The sequence below is a fragment of the Chiloscyllium plagiosum genome, unplaced genomic scaffold (genome assembly GCF_037043375.1).
Source record: "Chiloscyllium plagiosum isolate Xiang-an unplaced genomic scaffold, Cpla_swu_hap1 HiC_scaffold_20, whole genome shotgun sequence".
In the NCBI taxonomy this organism is placed as follows: Eukaryota; Metazoa; Chordata; class Chondrichthyes; order Orectolobiformes; family Hemiscylliidae; genus Chiloscyllium; species Chiloscyllium plagiosum.
In genome coordinates, this window is record NW_028270158.1 from 56,129,484 (window position 1) to 56,148,996 (window position 19,513).

At 45.2% G+C, this 19,513-nt stretch overlaps 1 protein-coding gene across 9 annotated transcripts in view; it reads left to right on the forward strand.

Moving 5' to 3' along the window:
* Positions 1–17,368, forward strand: part of caskin1 (CASK interacting protein 1) — a 647,172-nt gene extending 629,804 nt beyond the window's left edge. For all 9 annotated transcript variants that reach the window (XM_043711208.2, XM_087997968.1, XM_043711209.2 and 6 more), the window contains 2 exons: positions 10,106–10,487; positions 14,969–17,368. In XM_043711208.2, the coding sequence (XP_043567143.2) occupies positions 10,106–10,487; positions 14,969–15,065 (479 nt within the window). In that variant the 3' untranslated portion in view covers positions 15,066–17,368. The remainder of the gene's footprint in view (positions 1–10,105; positions 10,488–14,968) is intronic.
* The last annotated feature ends 2,145 nt before the right edge of the window (positions 17,369–19,513 follow it).

The window sequence follows — 19,513 nt, forward strand, 5'->3', positions numbered from 1 at the left end:
AAAGTCGATCAGTGGATGTGGTATTTATGGACTTCAGCAAGGCATTTGATAAGGTTCCCCATGGTAGGCTCATTCATAAAGTCAGGAGGTATGGGATACAGGGAGATTTGGCTATCTAGATTCAAAATTGGCTGGCTGACAGAAAGCAGAGAGTTGTTGTAGATGGAAAATACTCTGCCTGGCGGTCAGTGGTGAGTGGTGTCTCGCAGGGCTCTGTTCTTGGGCCTCTCCTCATTGTAGTTTCTATAAATGACTTGGATGAGGAGGTTGTGGGGTGCGTTAGTAAATTTGCCGATGACACAAAGGTTGGAGGTGCTGTTGATATATCAAGGGTTATTGTAGGCTTCCGTGTGACATAGATAGGATGCAGAGCTGAGCTGACAATTGGCAGTTGGAGTTTAACCTAGATAAAGGCGAAGTGATGCATTTTGGAAAGTTGAACTTGAATGCTGAATATAGGATTAAAGACAGGATTCTTGGCAGTGTGGAGGAACAGAGGGATCTTGGTGTTCAAGTGCATAGATCCCTCAAAGTTGCTACCCAAGTGGATAGGGTTGTTAAGAAAGCATATGGTGTTTTGGCTTTCATTAACAGGGGGATCGAGTTTAAGAGCTGTGAGGTCTTGCTGCTGCTCTGAGACCACGCTTGGAATATTGTGTCCAGTTCTGGTCACCCTATTATAGGAAAGATACGGAGGCTTTGGAGAAGGTGCAAAGAAGGTTTACCAGGATGCTGCCTGGACTGGAGGGCATGTCTTACAAAAAGAGGTTGACTAAGCTCTGACTTTTCTCTCTGGAGAGAAGGAGGAAGAGAGGTGACCTCATCGAGGTTTACAGGGTAATGAGAGGCATGGATAGAGTCAATAGCCAGAGACTTTTCCCCTGGGCAGGATTGACTGGCACGAGGGGTCATAGTTTTAAGATATTAGGAGGAAGGTATGGAGGAGACGTCAGAGGTAGGTTCTTTACGCAGAGAGTTGTGAATGCATGGAATGCGTTGCCAGCGGTGGTGGTGGAAGCAGAGTCATTGGGGACATTTAAGCGACTGCTGGACATGCACATGGATAGCAGTGAATTGAGGGATGTGTAGGTTAGGTTATTTTGTTTTAGATTAGGAGCAATCTTTGGCACAACATCATGGGCCGAAGTGCCTGTTTTGTGCTGTACTGTTCTATGTTCTATGTTCTATACCTTACAGAGTGCATTAGGGTAACAGAGTTAAGAATGCAATGTTACAGAGAGAATATTGTTAGTAGTTTTTACAGACTTAGAATTGAGTTTTAAAAGAGCAAAACGATTGTAAGATGTGTAAGAATAAGATATGCTGTAGAGAGCTCACAAAGAGTCACCAGGCTTCAGTGCTCTTGATGATCTTGATGTCAAAGGTTTGAGAGAGAGTGGCATTGATTTAGAGGAGCAGCTATGATCATATTGAATTGTGAACCACACTCGATGGGCTCTATGGTGACATTTATTCCCATTTTCTACTATCAGTCACATCCATGATGGATGGAAAACGGTCATCTTTAAGGGGCGTGTGACTCCAGTTGCATACTAACATGGTTGACATTTCTCTGAAGGGATCTATAGAACTGTTGACCTCTGTAACCACCACTGGTTAATGTAAAAGGTCAGCGATCATCTTCAAAGTGCAGACCGGGGGGCAGGTATACAATATGAACCTGTCAAGGGATGACTAGGGTAACAATTGTATTTCCCTGCTCAAAGAAGCATGTTTTGACCTTTGGCCATTTAATCGTCACAGTGCAATATAGTAATAGTGTGGTCTGCCTTCAGAAAGTGGATTATGCTCATGTCTAGGTAAATTTTAGAGGAGAATGCACTTATGTTAATCTGACACTAGCCTTTGTAGGAAAACATGATGGTTTTTTAACCTAGGACTCCCACAAATTAGGAAGAATTTAAGAAATAGAACAGGAGTTGGCAATTCAGCTCCTCATCCCTCGTCCCCAAGATCACATCTAATCTGTCCCAAGCCTCAACACATCTTTTCTGTCAGCTTAGCACAGCACTCAACACCCACATGTTTGAAAGAATAAGCAATATGTTTTCTAATTTGGGGTGTTTTTTGAGATATATGATAGGCCTTTATAACCATCCGACGTCATGTACTGTGAGGTTCCATGCTGAGTCCCCTGAGGGAAAGGAAACCAAATTATGAAGGCAAGAGTTCACAGCCCCTGGCAGTTGTTGTTGTGTCGCTATAGTCTTACCAGACCACAGCGACTGCTCTCATTAGAGAGAAGTGACTGGTGGCAATTTAGCCTGAGGGTCACCAAACCTCAGGCAAGGGACAGGGTTGAAAAAGAGAGTCTTTCATGGTACCAAAGTGCCAGTAGAGAAAGGGAAGTAAGAACTTGCATTGAAATAGCATCTTTCACAACCATAGGATGCCCCAAAGCATGTTGCAGCCAATTAGAGGAAGGCAATGGCCTAATGGTATCATCACTGGACTGCTAATCCAGAGACCCAGGTAATGTCCCAGGGACTTGGGTTCAAATTCCTGCTACATAGAATTTAAATTCAATAAAAATTTGACATTAAAAGTATAATGATGACCATGAAACCATTGTTGATTGTTGGAAAAACCCAACTGGTTCACTCACGTCCTTTATGGAAAGAAAGCATGTTGACTCCAGATCCACAGTCGAAAAGTGTGGTGCTGGAAAAGCACAGTCGGTCAGGCAGCATCCAAGGAACAGGAGAGTTGACGTTTCAAGCATAAGCTCTTCATCAGGAATGTAGGGGTGCCCAAGGGGGCTGAGAGAGAAATGGGAGGGTGGGGTGGGGCTGGGGGGAGGGGAGGGGGGTGAAGGTAGCTGGGAATGCTATAAGATCCACAGCAATGGGGTTGACTCTTATTTGCCCTCTGGGATGGGCAATAAATGCTGACATGGCCAGTGACACCCCAATCCACGAATGAATGGGAACAAAAGTTAAACTATGTGTTCGGTGGTGTCATGCATTAATAATCGGATCATCAGTTTTTGTGATGTGTTCGCTGAGGGTTAAGTATTGACACAGACACCAGAGAGAACTCTCCTGCTTTTCTTCAAAATGGGGACCCTTTACATCCACTTGAATGGCAATCACAGACTTGATTCAAGGTCTGAGCTGGAAATGGAAAATCTGACAGTGCAGCTCACCCTCAGTGCTGCATTGGAGTGGTCTGCCTTGCTTTAGTGTTGAAAGTCTCTGGTATAAGATTTGAACCCACAACCTTGTGCCCGGATGGTTTTGGGTCAGATGCTCCAGGGAAAACAGCCCCAGCCTGTTCATCCTCTCCCTATAGCTCAAATCCTCCAACCCTTGTAAATCTTTTCTGAACCCTTTCAGGTTTCACAACGTCTTTCCAATAGGAAGGAGACCAGAATTGCACACAATATTCCAACAGTGGCTTAACCAATGTCCTGTACAGCCACATCATGACCTCCCAACTCCTGTACTCAATACTCTGACCAAACACCTTCACTATCCTATCTACTTGTGACTCCACTTTCAAGGAGCTATGAACCTGCACTCCAAGGTCTCTTTGTTCAGCAACACCCCCCCAGGACCTTACTATTAAGTGTATAAGTGGCTTTCCCAAACTGCAGCACCTCACATTTATCTGAATTAAACTCCATCTGCCACCTCTCAGCCCATTGGCCCATCTGATCAAGATCCCGTTGTAATCTGAGGTAACCTTCGCTGTCCACTACACCTCCAATTTTAGTGTCATCTGCAAACTTACTAACTGTACCTCTTATGCTCGCATCCAAATCATTTATGTAAATACAAAAGTAGTGGACCCAGCACTGATCCTTGTGGCACTCCACTAGTCACAGGCCTCCAGTCTGAAAAACAACCCTCTACCACCACCCTCTGTCTTCTACCTTTGAGCCAGTTCTGTATCCAAATGGCTAATTCTGCTTGTAGTCCGTGAGATCTAACCTTGCTAACCAGTCTCCCATGGGGAACCTTGTCGAATGCCTTACTGAAGTCCACATGGATCACATCTACTGCTCTGCCCTCATCAATATTCTTTGTTACTTCTTTGAAAAACTCAATCAAGTTTGTGAGACATGATTTCCCACGCACAAAGCCATGTTGACTATCCCTAATCAGTCCTTGCCTTTCCAAATACATGTACATCCTGTCCCTCAGGATTCTCTAAAACAACTTGCCCACCACTGAGGTCAGGCTCACTGGTCTATAGTTCCCTGGCTTGTCCTTACCACCCTTCTTAGCCAACCTCCAGTCTTCCGGCACCTCACCTGTGACTACCAATGATACAAATATCTCAGCGAGAGGCCCAGAAATCACTTCTCTAGCTTCCCACAGAGTTCTAGGGTACACCTGATCAGGTCCTGGGGATTTATCCACTTTTATGCATTTCAAGACATCCAGCACTTCCTCCTCTGTAATATGGACATTTTTCAAGATGTCACCATTTATTTCCCTACATTCTTTATCTTCCACAGTAAATACTGATGCGAAATACTCATTTAGTATCTCCCCCATTTTCTGCGGCTCTAAACAAAGGCCGCCTTGCTGATCTTTGAGGTGCCCTATTCTCTCCCTAGTTACCCTTTTGTCCTTAATGTATTTGTAAAAACCCTTTGGATTCTCCTTAATTCTATTTCCCAAAGCTATCTCATGTCCCCTTTTTGCCCTCCTGATTTCCCTCTTAAGTGTACTCCAACTGCCTTTATACTCTTCTAAGGATTCACTCGCTCTATCCTGTCTATACCTGACATATGCTTCCTCCTTTTTCTAAACCAAACCCTCAATTTCTTGGAAGAACGATCAGTCCTCAGCAAAGGACTCACATTCATCCCCCTCCGTCCACGCATCAATGAATTTAATACACGCCGTGACGTCGAACAATTCTTTCGTCGCCTCCGCCTCCGAGCTTACTTTCACAATCAGGACCCCCGCCCACCTTCCGAGGACCCCTTCGCCCACCTCCACCCACCTCCAACACACTGCATCCACCTGGACACCCCGCGCTGGCCTATTACCTGCCCTCGACCTCTTCATTTCCAACTGCCACCGGGACATTAACCGCCTCAACCTGTCTACCCCCCTCCCCCACTCCAACCTCTCACCCTCACAACGCGCAGCCCTCCAATCCCTCTGCTCTAATCCCAGCCTCACCATCAAGCCAGCAGATAAAGGGGGCGCAGTGGTAGTCTGGCGCACTGACCTCTACACTGCTGAAGCCAAACGCCAACTCAAGGACACCTCTTCCTACTTCCCACTCGACCATGACCCCACCCCCCATCACCAAACCATCATCTCCCAGACCATACAGAACCTCATCACCTCAGGAGATCTCCCACCCACAGCTTCCAACCTCATAGTCCGGGAACCCCGCACTGCCCGGTTCTACCTCCTTCCCAAGATCCACAAGCCTGACCACCCTGGCCGACCCATTGTCTCAGCATGCTCCTGCCCCACTGAACTTATCTCTACCTACCTCGACACTGTCCTATCCCCCCTAGTCCAGGAACTCCCCACATATGTTTGAGACACCACCCACGCCGTCCACCTCCTCCAAGACTTCCATTTCCCCGGACCCCAATGCCTCATCTTCACCATGGATATCCATTCCCTCTACACCTCCATCCGCCATGACCAGGGCCTCCAAGCCCTCCATTTTTTCCTCTCCAGACGTCCCCAACAGTACCCTTCCACCGACACTCTCATTCGTTTGGCCGAACTGGTCCTCACCCTTAACAATTTCTCCTTTGAGTCCTCCCACTTCCTCCAGACCAAAGGGGTAGCCATGGGTACACGTATTGGCCCCAGCTATGCCTGTCTCTTTGTTGGCTACGTAGAACGGTTGATCTTCCGTAATTACACCGGCACCACTCCCCACCTCTTCCTCCGCTACATTCATGACTGCATTGGCGCCACCTCGTGCTCCCGCGAGGAGGTTGAGCAATTCATCAACTTCACCAACACATTCCACCCTGACCTTAAATTTACCTGGACTATCTCTGACACCTCCCTCCCCTTCCTGGACCTCGCCATCTCCATTAATGATGACCGACTTGACACTGACATTTTTTACAAACCCACCGACTCCCACAGCTACCTGGATTACACCTCTTCCCACCCTACCTCTTGCAAAAATGCCATCCCGTATTCCCAATTCCTCCGCCTCTGCCGTATCTGCTCCCAGGAGGACCAGTTCCACCACAGAACACACCAGATGGCCTCCTTCTTTAGAGACTGCAATTTCCCTTCCCACGTGGTTAAAGATGCCCTCCAACGCATCTCGTCCACATCCTGCACCTCTGCCCTCAGACCCCACCCCTCCAACCGTAACAAGGACAGGATGCCCCTGGTGCTCACCTTCCACCCTACAAACCTCCACATAAACCAAATCATCTGCCGACATTTCCGCCACCTCCAAAAAGACCCCACCACCAGGGATATATTTCCCTCCCCACCCCTTTCCGCCTTCCGCAAAGACCGTTCCCTCCGTGACTACCTGGTCCACGCCCCCCTACAACCCACCCTCCCATCCTGGCACTTTCCCCTGCCACCACAGGAACTGTAACACCTGTGCCCACACCTCCTCCCTCACCTCCATCTAAGGCCCTAAAGGAGCCTTCCACATCTATCAAAGTTTTACCTGCACATCCACTAATATAATTTATTGTATCCGTTGCTCCCGATGCGGTCTCCTCTACATTGGGGAGACTGGGCGCCTCCTAGCAGAGCGCTTTAGGGAACATCTCCGGGACACCCGCACCAATCAACCAAACCGCCCCGTGGCTCAACATTTCAACTCCCCCTCCCACTCTGCCGAGGACATGGAGGTCCTGGGCCTCCTTCACCGCCGCTCCCTCACCACCAGACGCCTGGAGGAAGAACGCCTCATCTTCCGCCTCGGAACACTTCAACCCCAGGGCATCAATGTGAACTTCAACAGCTTCCTCATTTCCCCTTCCCCCACCTCATCCTAGTTTCAAACTTCCAGCTCAGCACTGTCCCCATGACTTGTCCGGACTTGTCCGATCTGCCTAGCTCCTTTTCCACCTATCCACTCCACCCTCTCCTCCCTGACCTATCACCTTCATCTCCTCCCCCACTCACCCATTGTACTCTATGCTACTTTCTCCCCACCCCCACCCTCCCCTAGCTTATCTCTCCACGCTTCAGGCTCTCTGCCTTTATTCCTGATGAAGGGCTTTTGCCCGAAACGTCGATTTTGCTGAAGCTCCTTGGATGCTGCCTGAACTGCTGTGCTCTTCCAGCACCATTGATCCAGAATCTGGTTTCCAGCATCTGCAGTCATTGTTTTTACCTCAATTTCTTTAGTCATCCAGCATTCCCTATACCTACCAGCCTTTTTTTAAACCCTAACAGAAATATACTTTCTCTGGATTCTCGTTATCTCATTCCTGAAGGCTTCCCATTTTCCAGCCGTCCCTTTACCTGAGAACATCTGCCCCCAATCAGCTTTAGAAAGTTCTTGCCTAATACCGTCAAAATTGGCCTTTCTCCAGTTTAGAACTTCAACTTTTAGATCTGGTCTATCCTTTTACATCACTATTTTAAATCTAATGGAATTATGGTCGCTGGCCTCAAAGTGCACCTCAGTCACCTGCCCTGCCTTATTTCCCAAGAGTAGGTCAAGTTTTGCACCTTCTTTAGTAAGTACATCCACATACTGAATCAGAAAATTGTCTTGTACACACTTAACAAATTCCTCTCCATCTAAACCTTTAACACTATGGCAGTCCCAGTCTATGTTCGGAAAGTTAAAATCCCCTACCATAACCACTCTATTATTCTTACAGATAGCTGAGATCTCCTTACAGTTTGTTTCTCAATTTCCCTCTGAGTATTAGGGCGTCTATAATACAATCCCAATAAGGTTATCATCCCTTTCTTATTTCTCAGTTCCACCCAAATAGCTTCCCTGGATGTATTTCCAGGAATATCCTCCCTCAGCACAGCTGTAATGCTATCCCTTATCAAAAACACCACTCCCCCTCCTCTCTTGCCTCCCTTTCTATCCTTCCTGTAGCATTTGTATCCTGGAACATTAAGCTGCCAGTCCTGCCCATCTCTGAGCCATGTTTCTATAATTGCCATGATATCCCAGTCCCATGTTCCTAACCATGCCCTGAGTTCATCGGCCTTCCCTGTTAGACCCCTTGCATTGAAATAAATGCAGTTAAATTTATTAGTCCTACTTTGTCCCTGCCTGTCCTGACGGTTTGACTTGCCTCTGTTCTCAACTGTACCCATCTCAGATCAATCTCTTTCCTCACTATCTCCCTGGGTCCCACCCCCCCACCTTACTAGTTTAAATCCTCCTGAACAGCTCTAGCAAATCTCCTTGCCAGTATATTAGTCCCCTTCCAATTTACATGCTATCCATCCTTCTTGTACAGGTCACTTCTATCCCAAAAGAGATTCCAATGATCCAAAAATGTGAATCCTTCTCCCATACACCAGCTTCTCAGCAATGCATCCATCTGCTCTATCCTCCTATTCCTGCCCTCACTAGCTCGTAGCACTGGGAGTAATCCAGCTATTACTACTCTCGAGAACCTCCTTTTTAAATTCCTGCCTAACTCTCTGTAATCACCCTTCGGAATCTCAACCCTTTCCCTTCCTATCTCGTTGGTTCCAATGTGTACAATGACCTCTTGCTGGTCCCTCTTCCCCCTTGGGACCCTCTCTGCACCCTCTCTGAGACATCCTTGATTCTGGCACCAGAGAAGCAACACACCATTCTGGTTTTTCGCTGCTGGCCACAGAAACGTCTGTCTGTACCTCAGACTAGAGAGTCCCCTAACACAATTGATCTCTTGGAAGCCGATGTACCCCTCATTACATTAGAGCCAGTCTCAATACCAGAAACTTGGCTGTTCGTGCTACATTCCCCTGAGAATCCATCACCCCCTACATTTTCCGAAACAGCATACCTGTTTGAAATGGGTATAGCCACAGAACACACCTGCACTAGCTGCCTACCTCTCTGACCTTTCCTGGAGTTAACCCATCTATGTGACTGTATCTAAGACTTTCCCCCCTTCCTATAACTGCCATCCATCATATACTGTTGCTGTTGCAAATTCCTCATTGTTTCTAAATGTCTCTCCAACCGATCCATTAGATCTGATAAGAATTGCAACCAACAGCATTTATTGCAGATATAATCCACAATAACCCTTAAACTCTCTTTAACCTCCCACATCTGACAAGAAGTACATATCACTCTACTAAAGGCCATTTTTGCTCCTTCACAATCTACAGACCCAGAAAATAACACCGTCTTATTCCTCTGCAAAACAGTCCTCCAGGTTAGATTAATAGTTATGGCTTATATTTTAAGTTTAGTCAAGAGACATATCTCAAAAAACATATAATCAAGAAAGAACCCACTCTGCTCACTACTGCAGATTCTCTATAGGCTACTTAAAACAACGATTAACTTATCTAATTCTGTGCTGTGAACTTTGCTCAAACAGTTCCTCCAAGGTCAGTTATGAATTTCAGTGTTTATTAATTTTCCCAGACGCACTCCAATGTCCAGCGATACATGAGTTCAAACAGCAAAGGCAGTAACTGTGCAGATTCTCTCTGGTGTCAGCTTCTTTCTCTCTCTCTTTCTCTCCCTCTCTCTCTCCTGCACTGACCTCACCATGTGCTTCCTTTGTCTATCCCTCTCCTTTTTAAAACTGCTGTTGTTTTGACTTTTTTTTCGAAAGTTCCAAAACAATGCAACAGCATATAAAACAGTAATTGCAGCTCCTGGAATTTGAGGAAATCACCTCCAGCACCTAAAATACCTCAAAAAAAGGAGCAGCTGTTACAGGCAGAAATTTTTCCTGTCCTCCATCTTGAATGACCCAGAATTCATGAGTGGCTTGGAGGGGCTTATAGAGTCAGTATGAAGGGGACGGTGTTATATGTTGTGAAACAGCACATGAGGGTAGTTTCTTCAGTGCTAACCCTCAAGCTGTCTGGCAGGTGTCTTGTTCAGGCCCAGTTATTCAGCTACACTCAAATGTAATCAGTGTCTATTGCTGGTTTTCTTAACATGGATATTTCTCTCCATCATTTTCTTTCCCCAGAAGTGAAACGTGCCCCACCCCCTGTGTCCCCAAAACCAATCCTACCTCCCCCCCTGACCCCACCCAAACCCATCAAACCCCACACCATTCTGCAGTCCCTGAGTGCAGGCCCCACCCCTGTCCCTTCTCCTGCCAAGCAACCGACCATCAAAGCAGCAAGCACACCGCCGTCCCTGTGTTCGAGTCCAGCTAAACCCATCGCCGGTGCCCAGCCCCAGCAAGTCCCGGTCAAGCCACCCAGGTCCTCGATAGCTGGCTCTTCCACTGAGATGGCCACCACTGAAGTAGCACAACTGAAGCTGGAAGAGACCAGCGCCTCACTGGCAGCAGCTCTACAGGCCGTGGAGGAGAAGATCAAACACGACGAGGGGCAACGAGTAGAGTAAGTCGCTCGGTGTAGCTTCGGTCATGCGCGTGACAAACTGAGGTTGACAGTGCCTGGGTTTGCCTCACGGTTAAGGTGGGCAAAGAACCGTAGGCATGGGCAGCACAGAAGGAGGTCATTTAGCCCATAGTGTGTGTGTGTGCTGGCCAACAGGAACCCACACCATTCGACCCCACTTTCCAGCCCTCAGGTCTGTAACCCCTGTAGTTTATAGCACTTCAAGAGCAGATCTGATTTCTTCTTAAATGCTATAAGTATTTCTCCCGCCCTTTAAGCGGCACGGAGGCACAGTGGTTAGCACTGCTGCCTCACAGCACTAGGGACCCAGGTTCGATTACACCCTCGAGTGTTTGTGTGGAGTTTGCACATTCTCCCCGTGTGCGTGGGTTTCCTCTGGGTGCTCTGGTTTCCTCCCACAGTCCAAAGATATGCAGGTCAGGTGAATTGGCCATGCTAAATTACCCATAGTGTTCAGGGATGTGCAGGTTAGTTGCATTAGTCAGGGGTAAATATAGGGTAGGGGAATGGGTCAGGGTGGGTTATTCTTCAGAGGGTTGATGTGGACTTATTGGGCTGAAGGGCCTGTTTCAACACTGTAGAGATTCGACAATTCTTAAGGTATCCAAATCCCCAACCCCTCTACTGACTAAGTAAGAATGACACCTCGTCCTCTATGCTTACTGTTTATCGTCCTCTCTAGCGAGGTCTCCTTATCCACTCTGTCTAGAGCTCTCAGAATTGTATACTCTTGTACCCTCTAAAGATGTGGTTGCACTGGAGGAGTGCAGACTGAGATCTACCAGAATGTTGCCAGGGCTGGATATACTTTTGGCACAGAGTGAACCTGGGTAGTTTCCCTTTGAGCAGAGGAGGCTGAAGGCGGATGTGACTGAGGTGTGTCAGATTACGAGGGGCATGCACAGAGTAGATAAGAAGCAGCTCCTCCCCTTAGATTAAGAGTAAGTAATGAGGGGCAGTAATTTTTAAGTGTAAGGTGGGAGGTTTTGAGGGGATTGAGGAATTGCTTTTCCACCCAGAGGGTGGTTGGAATCAGGAATACCCTGCTTGGGAAGGTGGTGAAAGTGGGAAACCTCACAATCTTTAAAACGTTATGTGAATGAGCACAGAATAATGACAGCCATAGAGTCATACAGCTCAGAAACAGACTCTTCAGTCCAAGCCGTCCACGCTGACCAGATATTCTACACTCGGTCCAGCACCCGGCCTGTATTCCTCCAAACCGTTCCTATTCAAATACCCATCTAGATGTAAATGTTGTAATTGTACTAGTCTCCACCACCTCCTCTGATGGCTCATTCCATACACGCACCACCCTCTGTGTGAAAACGTTGTCTCTTAGGTCCCTGTCAAATCTTTCTCGTTTGCCTTAAACCTATGCCCTCTAGTTTTGGACTCTCCTGGCCCAGGGAAAAGACCTTGCCTAGTCATCCTATCCATGCCCCTCCTGAGTCATGGAGTCAAACAGCATAGAAACAGACCTTTCAGTCCAAATGGTCCATGCCAACCAGGGTTCCCAAACTGAAGCAGCCCCATCTGCCTGCGTTTGGTCCATATCTCTCAAAACCTTTCCTATTCATGTACCTATCCAAATGTTATAATTGTACCCACCTCTACCACTTCCTCTTGCAGTTCATTCCATACACGCACCACCCTCTGTGTGAAAAGGTCCTTTTCAATCTTTCTCCTCTCACCTTAAACCTATGTCCTATAGTTTTGAGTTCCCCAATGGGCCAAGTGCTGGAAAGTGGGATTAATGTAGGTAGGTCAGCACAGACATGATGGGCCAAAGTGCCCTGTCTGTGCTATATGGCTCGATGACTTCAATTAAACATGGCCTCAACCTCGAGCCAATCAGTCACTCTCAAGAGGGTCCATTATGGAGTCTGGGTTGGATTAGTACTAGTGGGCAGTGGGATGAGGGTCTTCCCTAATTTGCCAATTGAGGCCCGACAGGGTGGCAGGTACTGAGGGCCATCCATAGGTAATCTCAGCCTGGTGAAGGCTGGAAGTCGATAGGACACCCTTCCCTTCCAGCCACACATCTCACCACAGGAACGGGCACAAGATTCAGCAGCAGGTTTGAGCAACAGGAAGGGAGAGCTGCAAAATAAGATGCACTGATTCAGCTGGTCTTCGGAGATTGGGGTTAGGACCCTCTAAGTTGCAGGTGTGTTTGTTCCTGCACAACTGACAAAGGAATCGGAGAACATTACAGGACAGGAAGCCATTTGGTCCATCACATCTGTGCTGGTCATTTCCCGCCAAAAAATCCTGCTTTCCCACAACTTGGGCTATGATTATTAGAAACATAAGGGAGAAACTGGAGTACAAGAACTGATTGAGTTGAAGAGAATATGTTTCCATGGAACAAGGCAGTACAGACAGTACATAATGTACAGAGGATTTCACAAATCGATACAGACAATTCAACTAAAACAGTCTTTGCTGGTATCTATTTTGATCTTAATCTGATGCCCACTTCTCCTCATCTTCCTCTGTCAGTGTGACCCTCCATTGGCTCCTCCCTCAGCTGCTTGTTTAGTCTCTCTTTAAATGTGTCTATGTATTGTGCACATCCATCCCTCCATGTCGTAGGGAGTTCCACATTCCCATCACTCACTGAGTAAACACCTTTCTCCTGAATTCCTTCAGAGATTTCCTGGTAACTATCCTAAGGAGCTTTCTTTTAATTTCTCCCCACATGTGGAAATATTGGGCTGAATGTCTTTTTTAAAAATTTGGTTAAATACAAGTTGTATCATGCTTTCTGAAGGGCTTTTCATTACGAGAGGTAGCACAATTTCTTGCCCACCTCTTTCCAAACGCATCTCCTTAACCCTCTGGATAGTGCCCAGGCTGCCTTACCTGTGCCACCTGGAATACCAGAGTGTGCCAGTCTAGTCCCCACCCACAACCAATGTAGTCTCAGCCATCTGGAGGAATGTCCAGCTCTGTTGAAAAAGTCATAGAATCCCTAAAGTGTGGAAACAGGGCCATTTGGCCCATCGGGTCCACACTGACCCTCTGAAGAGCAACTCACCTAGACCCAACCCCTATCCCTGTAACCCTGCATTTCCCATGCAGCCAGCCTGCACATCCCTGGACACTATGGGCAGTTTAGCATGGCCAATCCACATAACCGGCACATCTTTGGATTGTGGGACGAAACCAGGACACCCGGGGGAAACCCACACAGACACAGGGAGAATGTCCAAACTCCACACAGTCACTGAGGGTGGAATCAAACCTGGGTCCCTAATGTTATGAGGCAGCAGCATTAACCATTGAGCCACCGTGTCAACCTTAAAGAAGGTCAATGGTCTTCTCCACTCCACCAATGTAAGTCTTTTCTCTGATACTTCACACTGACTGTATCTCTGCTATTGTACCCACTTCGCACCAAGGCTGAAACTCTGTTGGTCTCACTATTTCCTGCAGCATCTTCCCTCACCTGCTGTATGCCACACCACTAACCCCCACTCATTCACCTCCTCAAGCACAATAAAAATTACAACTGCGCCATTCAATTTAATCTCCCTTCATAGCTGCCTCTGTCTCATCCGTGCACACAGTTGGGAATTCCAAAGTTCGGGATAGGGGTATAAATGGCGGGGCAATGAAAACTGGAATTCGACAAGAAGTTGGAATTTAATCCTAATTGAGAAACAGACACAGGGAATGCTACAGAAGCTCATCAGGTCGGACTGCATCTCTGGACACAGAAATAGAATTAATGTCTTGAGTCTATATGACTCTTCTTCAAAGCAGAGTTGTACCGGACTCAAAAACTTAATTCTGTTTCTCTCTCCACAGATGCTTCCAAACCTGCTAAGTTTCTCCAGCACTTCGTGTTTTTATTTTGTATTTCCAGAATCCAGCTTTTATTCTGATTGATAAGTAGTTATTGTTCACCAAACGAAGCAACACAAACTGGGCTCAGGTTTGGGGTTCGATGCCCCATTTGGTATCGGGTTGTCTGACGGCATAGCCGCGGGACTTGGGGGGAGTAAGCGAAGTAAGAATTCACTCCCCTATCTAATGACTTGAACTTCTCTCTCTCATGACTGCCACAAATGAACAGCATACTGTGAAAGACAAACATAAATAAGCAAACGTGGATGGCAGTTTGCTGCTCTAGCAAGGAATCAAGAGATGGAGGAGGTGGGGGAATGGAACAGATGAGGAAATAAAAGCTTCCTGCCGTTGATGAGGAAAGCATTTGATTTAAAAGGAACAAGTGGATTACCATATTGTATCTCAACACTCAATGGCAGAAATAGGCACATCTACAAATGCCTGCTGCCTTTTTGACAGACTCTAAAGTGGAGTAAGTTTTAAAAATATTGAAGTAATAACTGAGACGGAGTATATCTCAACGATTCGGCTGACTAAATAAATAGGCTTTCAATTTTTCAATTACTCATACAGATGAACTGTAATGGTTTTTCTCTCCACAGGGCTGCATCTGAAGTTAAGAGCACAGGCAGCATTCTAGACGACATAGGGAGCATGTTTGATGACTTGGCTGACCAATTGGATGCCATGTTAGAATGAAGGCGAAGCAGTGAAAGGCAAGAAAACCTCAGGACTCAAAGTGGGCACAGTGATCTTTAAAATCCTATCCAGACCAGTCTCAGACACAATTCCCCTCTATGAACCCATCGGTTTCTTTTTTCCTTTTGCGTTTGTACGATTTGAATGAGAACAAAAAACCCAATTCGATTACCTCAGGATCTCCTTGTATGAAGATCTGCAGGATTCAATTTACTGAGACCACATTTCAACCAAAACAGTTATGAAATAGCTAATGATTCAGGATCTGCAGAAGACAGAGATGATGCAAGGTTAAATTGCTATAACATTCGATCTCAGATCCTGCAAACACAAGGATCTTTAAATTCTTAGAATACATTTTTTTGACAAGGTGTTAATGTGAGATGTATATGTACACTGTAAGCATGAGAAATAAGATAGGTTTGTAAACATTCATCACAGATGATGGAGATGACACACAAGGACATGGTTAAATTGTGACATTAAATTTCAGGTTGTTTTTTAACCCCCCGAGTGCAAAGACAATGACAAGAGGCTAATTTGGGCTGGCTGCTTTTTTATTATGTTTTGTGTTTAATAGGATTAGTAGTTTTGTCAATCGGTGGTCAAGTGGAGATTGTAAACAGAACAATGCCAGATATGCTCAGCATCTCTGGGAGAAAAAAAACCAAACCAATACTTTAGGTCACTGACCTTTTACAACTGGCAGAGGTGACTCTGCGATTCAGGGTTAGAGGGAGGTACGATGTTTATATAACAACACTCGATTGGCTCAGGAGGAAGGAGCGGTTGACACATTAGCGGAGGAATTGAGCCCACAGTATGATTTAGTGGATGTATGCTCCATGCAGCTGTGTCAGGAGAAAGGGCAGCAACAGTAGCTTCACTGTAGCCTCCCTAGCCCAGGGACAAAAACTATTCAGTCAGATTTCCTACTCCTGATCAGAATCGTCTCTTCTGTTGCAAAACATCCATGTAGCCTGTGGGAGCATAATTACAGTCAACTGTCCAATCTTGCCACAGTGGAATGGACGGCCACCATTCCGGGTCCAGGTTCCCAATTGAATAATGACCAATTGGGATGTGCCAGAGGGCTTTTGAACAGTGACCAGTGAATCTGAACCTTCAGGAATACAAGTAAATCACAAAATAAGGTGCAATAATCTGAAATGACAGCATTCAAATGAGCAAGAGAGTTTGTTGCCTGTCTATAGTGTTATTTGATTAGAACTCGATTTTTGTTGAGGAGGAAGAGTGGGGAGGAATAGTACAAATTAAACATGTGAATATAAAGCATATTAATTCTCATTTCAAATCATTGCAATGAAAAAATATAACTGAATTTCAGATTGACAGGCAAAAGCTTTGGTGACAGAGAACGAGGCTTCACAAATTGTCGACGAAACCTTCTGAAAGCTCCTTATGAAAGAAGGATTGAGGCAAAAGTGAGACTGAATGAAACCAGGAGTTGTCAATACAGTTAGAATAAAGTCCTTGACTCAAGGCTATTACTGAGCTTCATTCAGTCAGAGTGCGGTCATTCCCATTCACTCAAATAGTTCGTCAAATCTGTTGTAATCACGAGAGTTCTTTTTTTCCACATGAATTGTTTCATTTAAGAGCTTAGAAATGGATAATCTGAATTCCATCCTCTTGAACATTTTGTTACCTGTGTAAAATATTTGTGTAAATGCTGTAAATGTGTGGGCTCTAAGAGAGCAACTTTTATTCCATTGATTTTCTTCATCTGGATTTTGGTGCGTGCTCAGTCAGTAGCAGAGTTTAAGAAGGAAAGAATTTGCATTTATATGACATTTTTCATGACCTCAGGCCGTCACACTGCCTCCAGCCGTTCGAAATGTAGAGAGTGCCGTAATGTAGGGTACACAGCGTTTGTATTTGTACACAGGAAGCTCCCAAAAGCAACAAAATAAATGACCAGATCATCCTTTTTAGTGAATGGATGAGTGGTCAGGACAGCAGGAAGGATGTCCCTAACTCTTCTTCAGAATAATGTCATGAAATCTTCTCATACTGATTTGAGAGGGTAGGCAACACGTTTACACCTTTAACATTTCACCAGAAAGACAGCGCAGCAGAGTGTCAGCCTAGCTCCAATCCTCTGGAGCAGGACTTCAGCCCCCACCTGGCAAAGGTCCGAGCTGCACCCACTAAACCGAGGGACATGGCATTGGAATAGACCGTATAATTCAGCTGGTTCAGTGATGTGAGTGCCGCATCGATATTGATTCAAAGAACTCTCCTGCTGTGTGTTGAATGATGCCATGTGGGATCCCTAACAGCGCAGGAATATAGCAGCTCTAACAGTGCAGCACCTCCTCAGCAATGCACTGGGAGTGTCAGTACAGCGCACATCAGTGACTAAGACTCTGCACCTGAAGTATGCATCAGGAAAAGTACTTTTTAAAAATTTTTACATTTTTTCTTCCTTCACTGCACAACCCCCTAAAAGTGGGAATGCTTATTTTTCCCCATCCCCCATGTCATGTGTGCTCAGGTATAGGACACAGTGAAGAACAACTAGTGTGTAAATCTTTATTGATATTCCACCACCAGGAAAAAAGGAAACACCCGAGTGGCCAGTGACAAGCAGTGTCCTTCTCATCAAAGGGCAATGCTGTGTGACCAAACAGTGAAGGGGAGAGTAGGGAATAAATCAACATAGAGTTGGAGGGGGAAAGGAAAGTACTTTATTAAGAACAATCAACCCCGTTTGGACATTCATTATGTCTCCTAAACCCTGGGGACCAATTTGTTCGATTCCCCTGCTGTTGGTATCAAATGGTACAGCACCCTTTCCACTTGACTGAGATTCTCGGGGCTTACTTCCCAGTAAAACAGACAGAGAATCCTAAAGGAGTGTAAGAGAGAAAGACCTGGATGCTTAGTCACTGCCAGAGATGCTGATTTGCCAAAGTTTACAGTTTTAGTTTGCCAAGGTGTAAGGCCACAGAGTACAAAGCGTAATATACTTTTTAAAAAGTTGATTTGTTTTGGGTGAACTCAGACCCTGTGCTTGATGTGCTCTGTGATTTTGAAGCAGTTAGTTAATGTTTCTCACCAGGCCATCTTTATATTGATATAGATCGGGCCATGTTTTGGAAGATGTTTGCATATTCTTTTTTGTAGTCAGTTTTATCAAACAGTTCAAGAATTTCAATATTTTATGGACCTGGAGAAGTCTGTTTAATGTACTCACAAAATATCCTTTTGTCTACAGTCAAGCCAACACTGTAGCCCTGTAATTTTTTTTACCCAGTGAGGTTTCTTTGGTCAGAACCACTTGTCTGCAAAACCATAGCAAGAAAGACATACTGACTCACAAGAAAAAAATGAAATGAAATCCCAACCGTAAGGTCTATCTGTCCCTTTGCTCCTGTATATAACTGGTGTCTACTCAATTGTCGTCATCTGCAGTGTAGCAAATTAAAAACAAAACAGAGACACACAAGGCTTGTCATATAGTCATTGTCTTCTTTCTCATGGTCGCTGTAGATATAGAGCAACAACTATAATGTTACATTCAGGTGGTTAAGCCGGATAACTGGGTCAGGAATGGCTGAGTATGTCACTGGGAGGCGTCATGTTATTCAGTGTTCTCTAGTCTGTTCTAGTGGTCACGGTTGCACTATGGAGAGATTTTTCTTTTCCATTTGTGCATCAAGCATCCACAACAGCCCTGGTTTAGTGCAGACATGACAGGTTGTCCTAACTGGATGTGCCCTTAAGTTAGAAATCATTTTATTCAAATTAGTTGAGGAATGTTAAATAATTCCTTGATATATAGCCATGATACCAAGCTGTCCTAAACATGTTGTCTGGTCTGTTTTCAAACCAGGGTTGAGAGTACAAAAGAAGCAAATAGTATGACAGGGCAATATGCTCTCGTAATATTCTCGTAATTGCAAAAGGATTATGAACAAGGAACATTTTATTCACACATTCATTTACTTAAATTCCCTGGCGTGGTTGGAAGCTCAAGGATCCATAGGGGCTTTTGCACACATTATAACTACACCAGCCTTATTGGTTAAAGTATGTTGGAAACTTTTTTTAAAAAAATGTTCGGCCAGTTAGGTAGTTCTGGATGTGCTTCTTCTGCCTCCCTGTGGCAGATTTAGGTCATTGCAGAAGTAGAGATTTATGAAGGAAAAGAATTAGAATTTCCTAGTATGGAAATCCAAACTTTACATCATCACCCTTTTGAAAGTAAAACAGAAAAACATTTAAAAAGCTTGCAAATGATCCCGTTCACAAGTGAGAGATTTTACTGACCCAAGATTCTATCTATATTAAATTATATATTAAGATATTAACTCGAGCACAAGCTAAATTCTACTTTATTTTGAAACCATTTTTAAATAAGATATATATAAATGATGTTTTTAGATTATCATTTTAATTTTGTTGATTTTTTTCGTTTGATT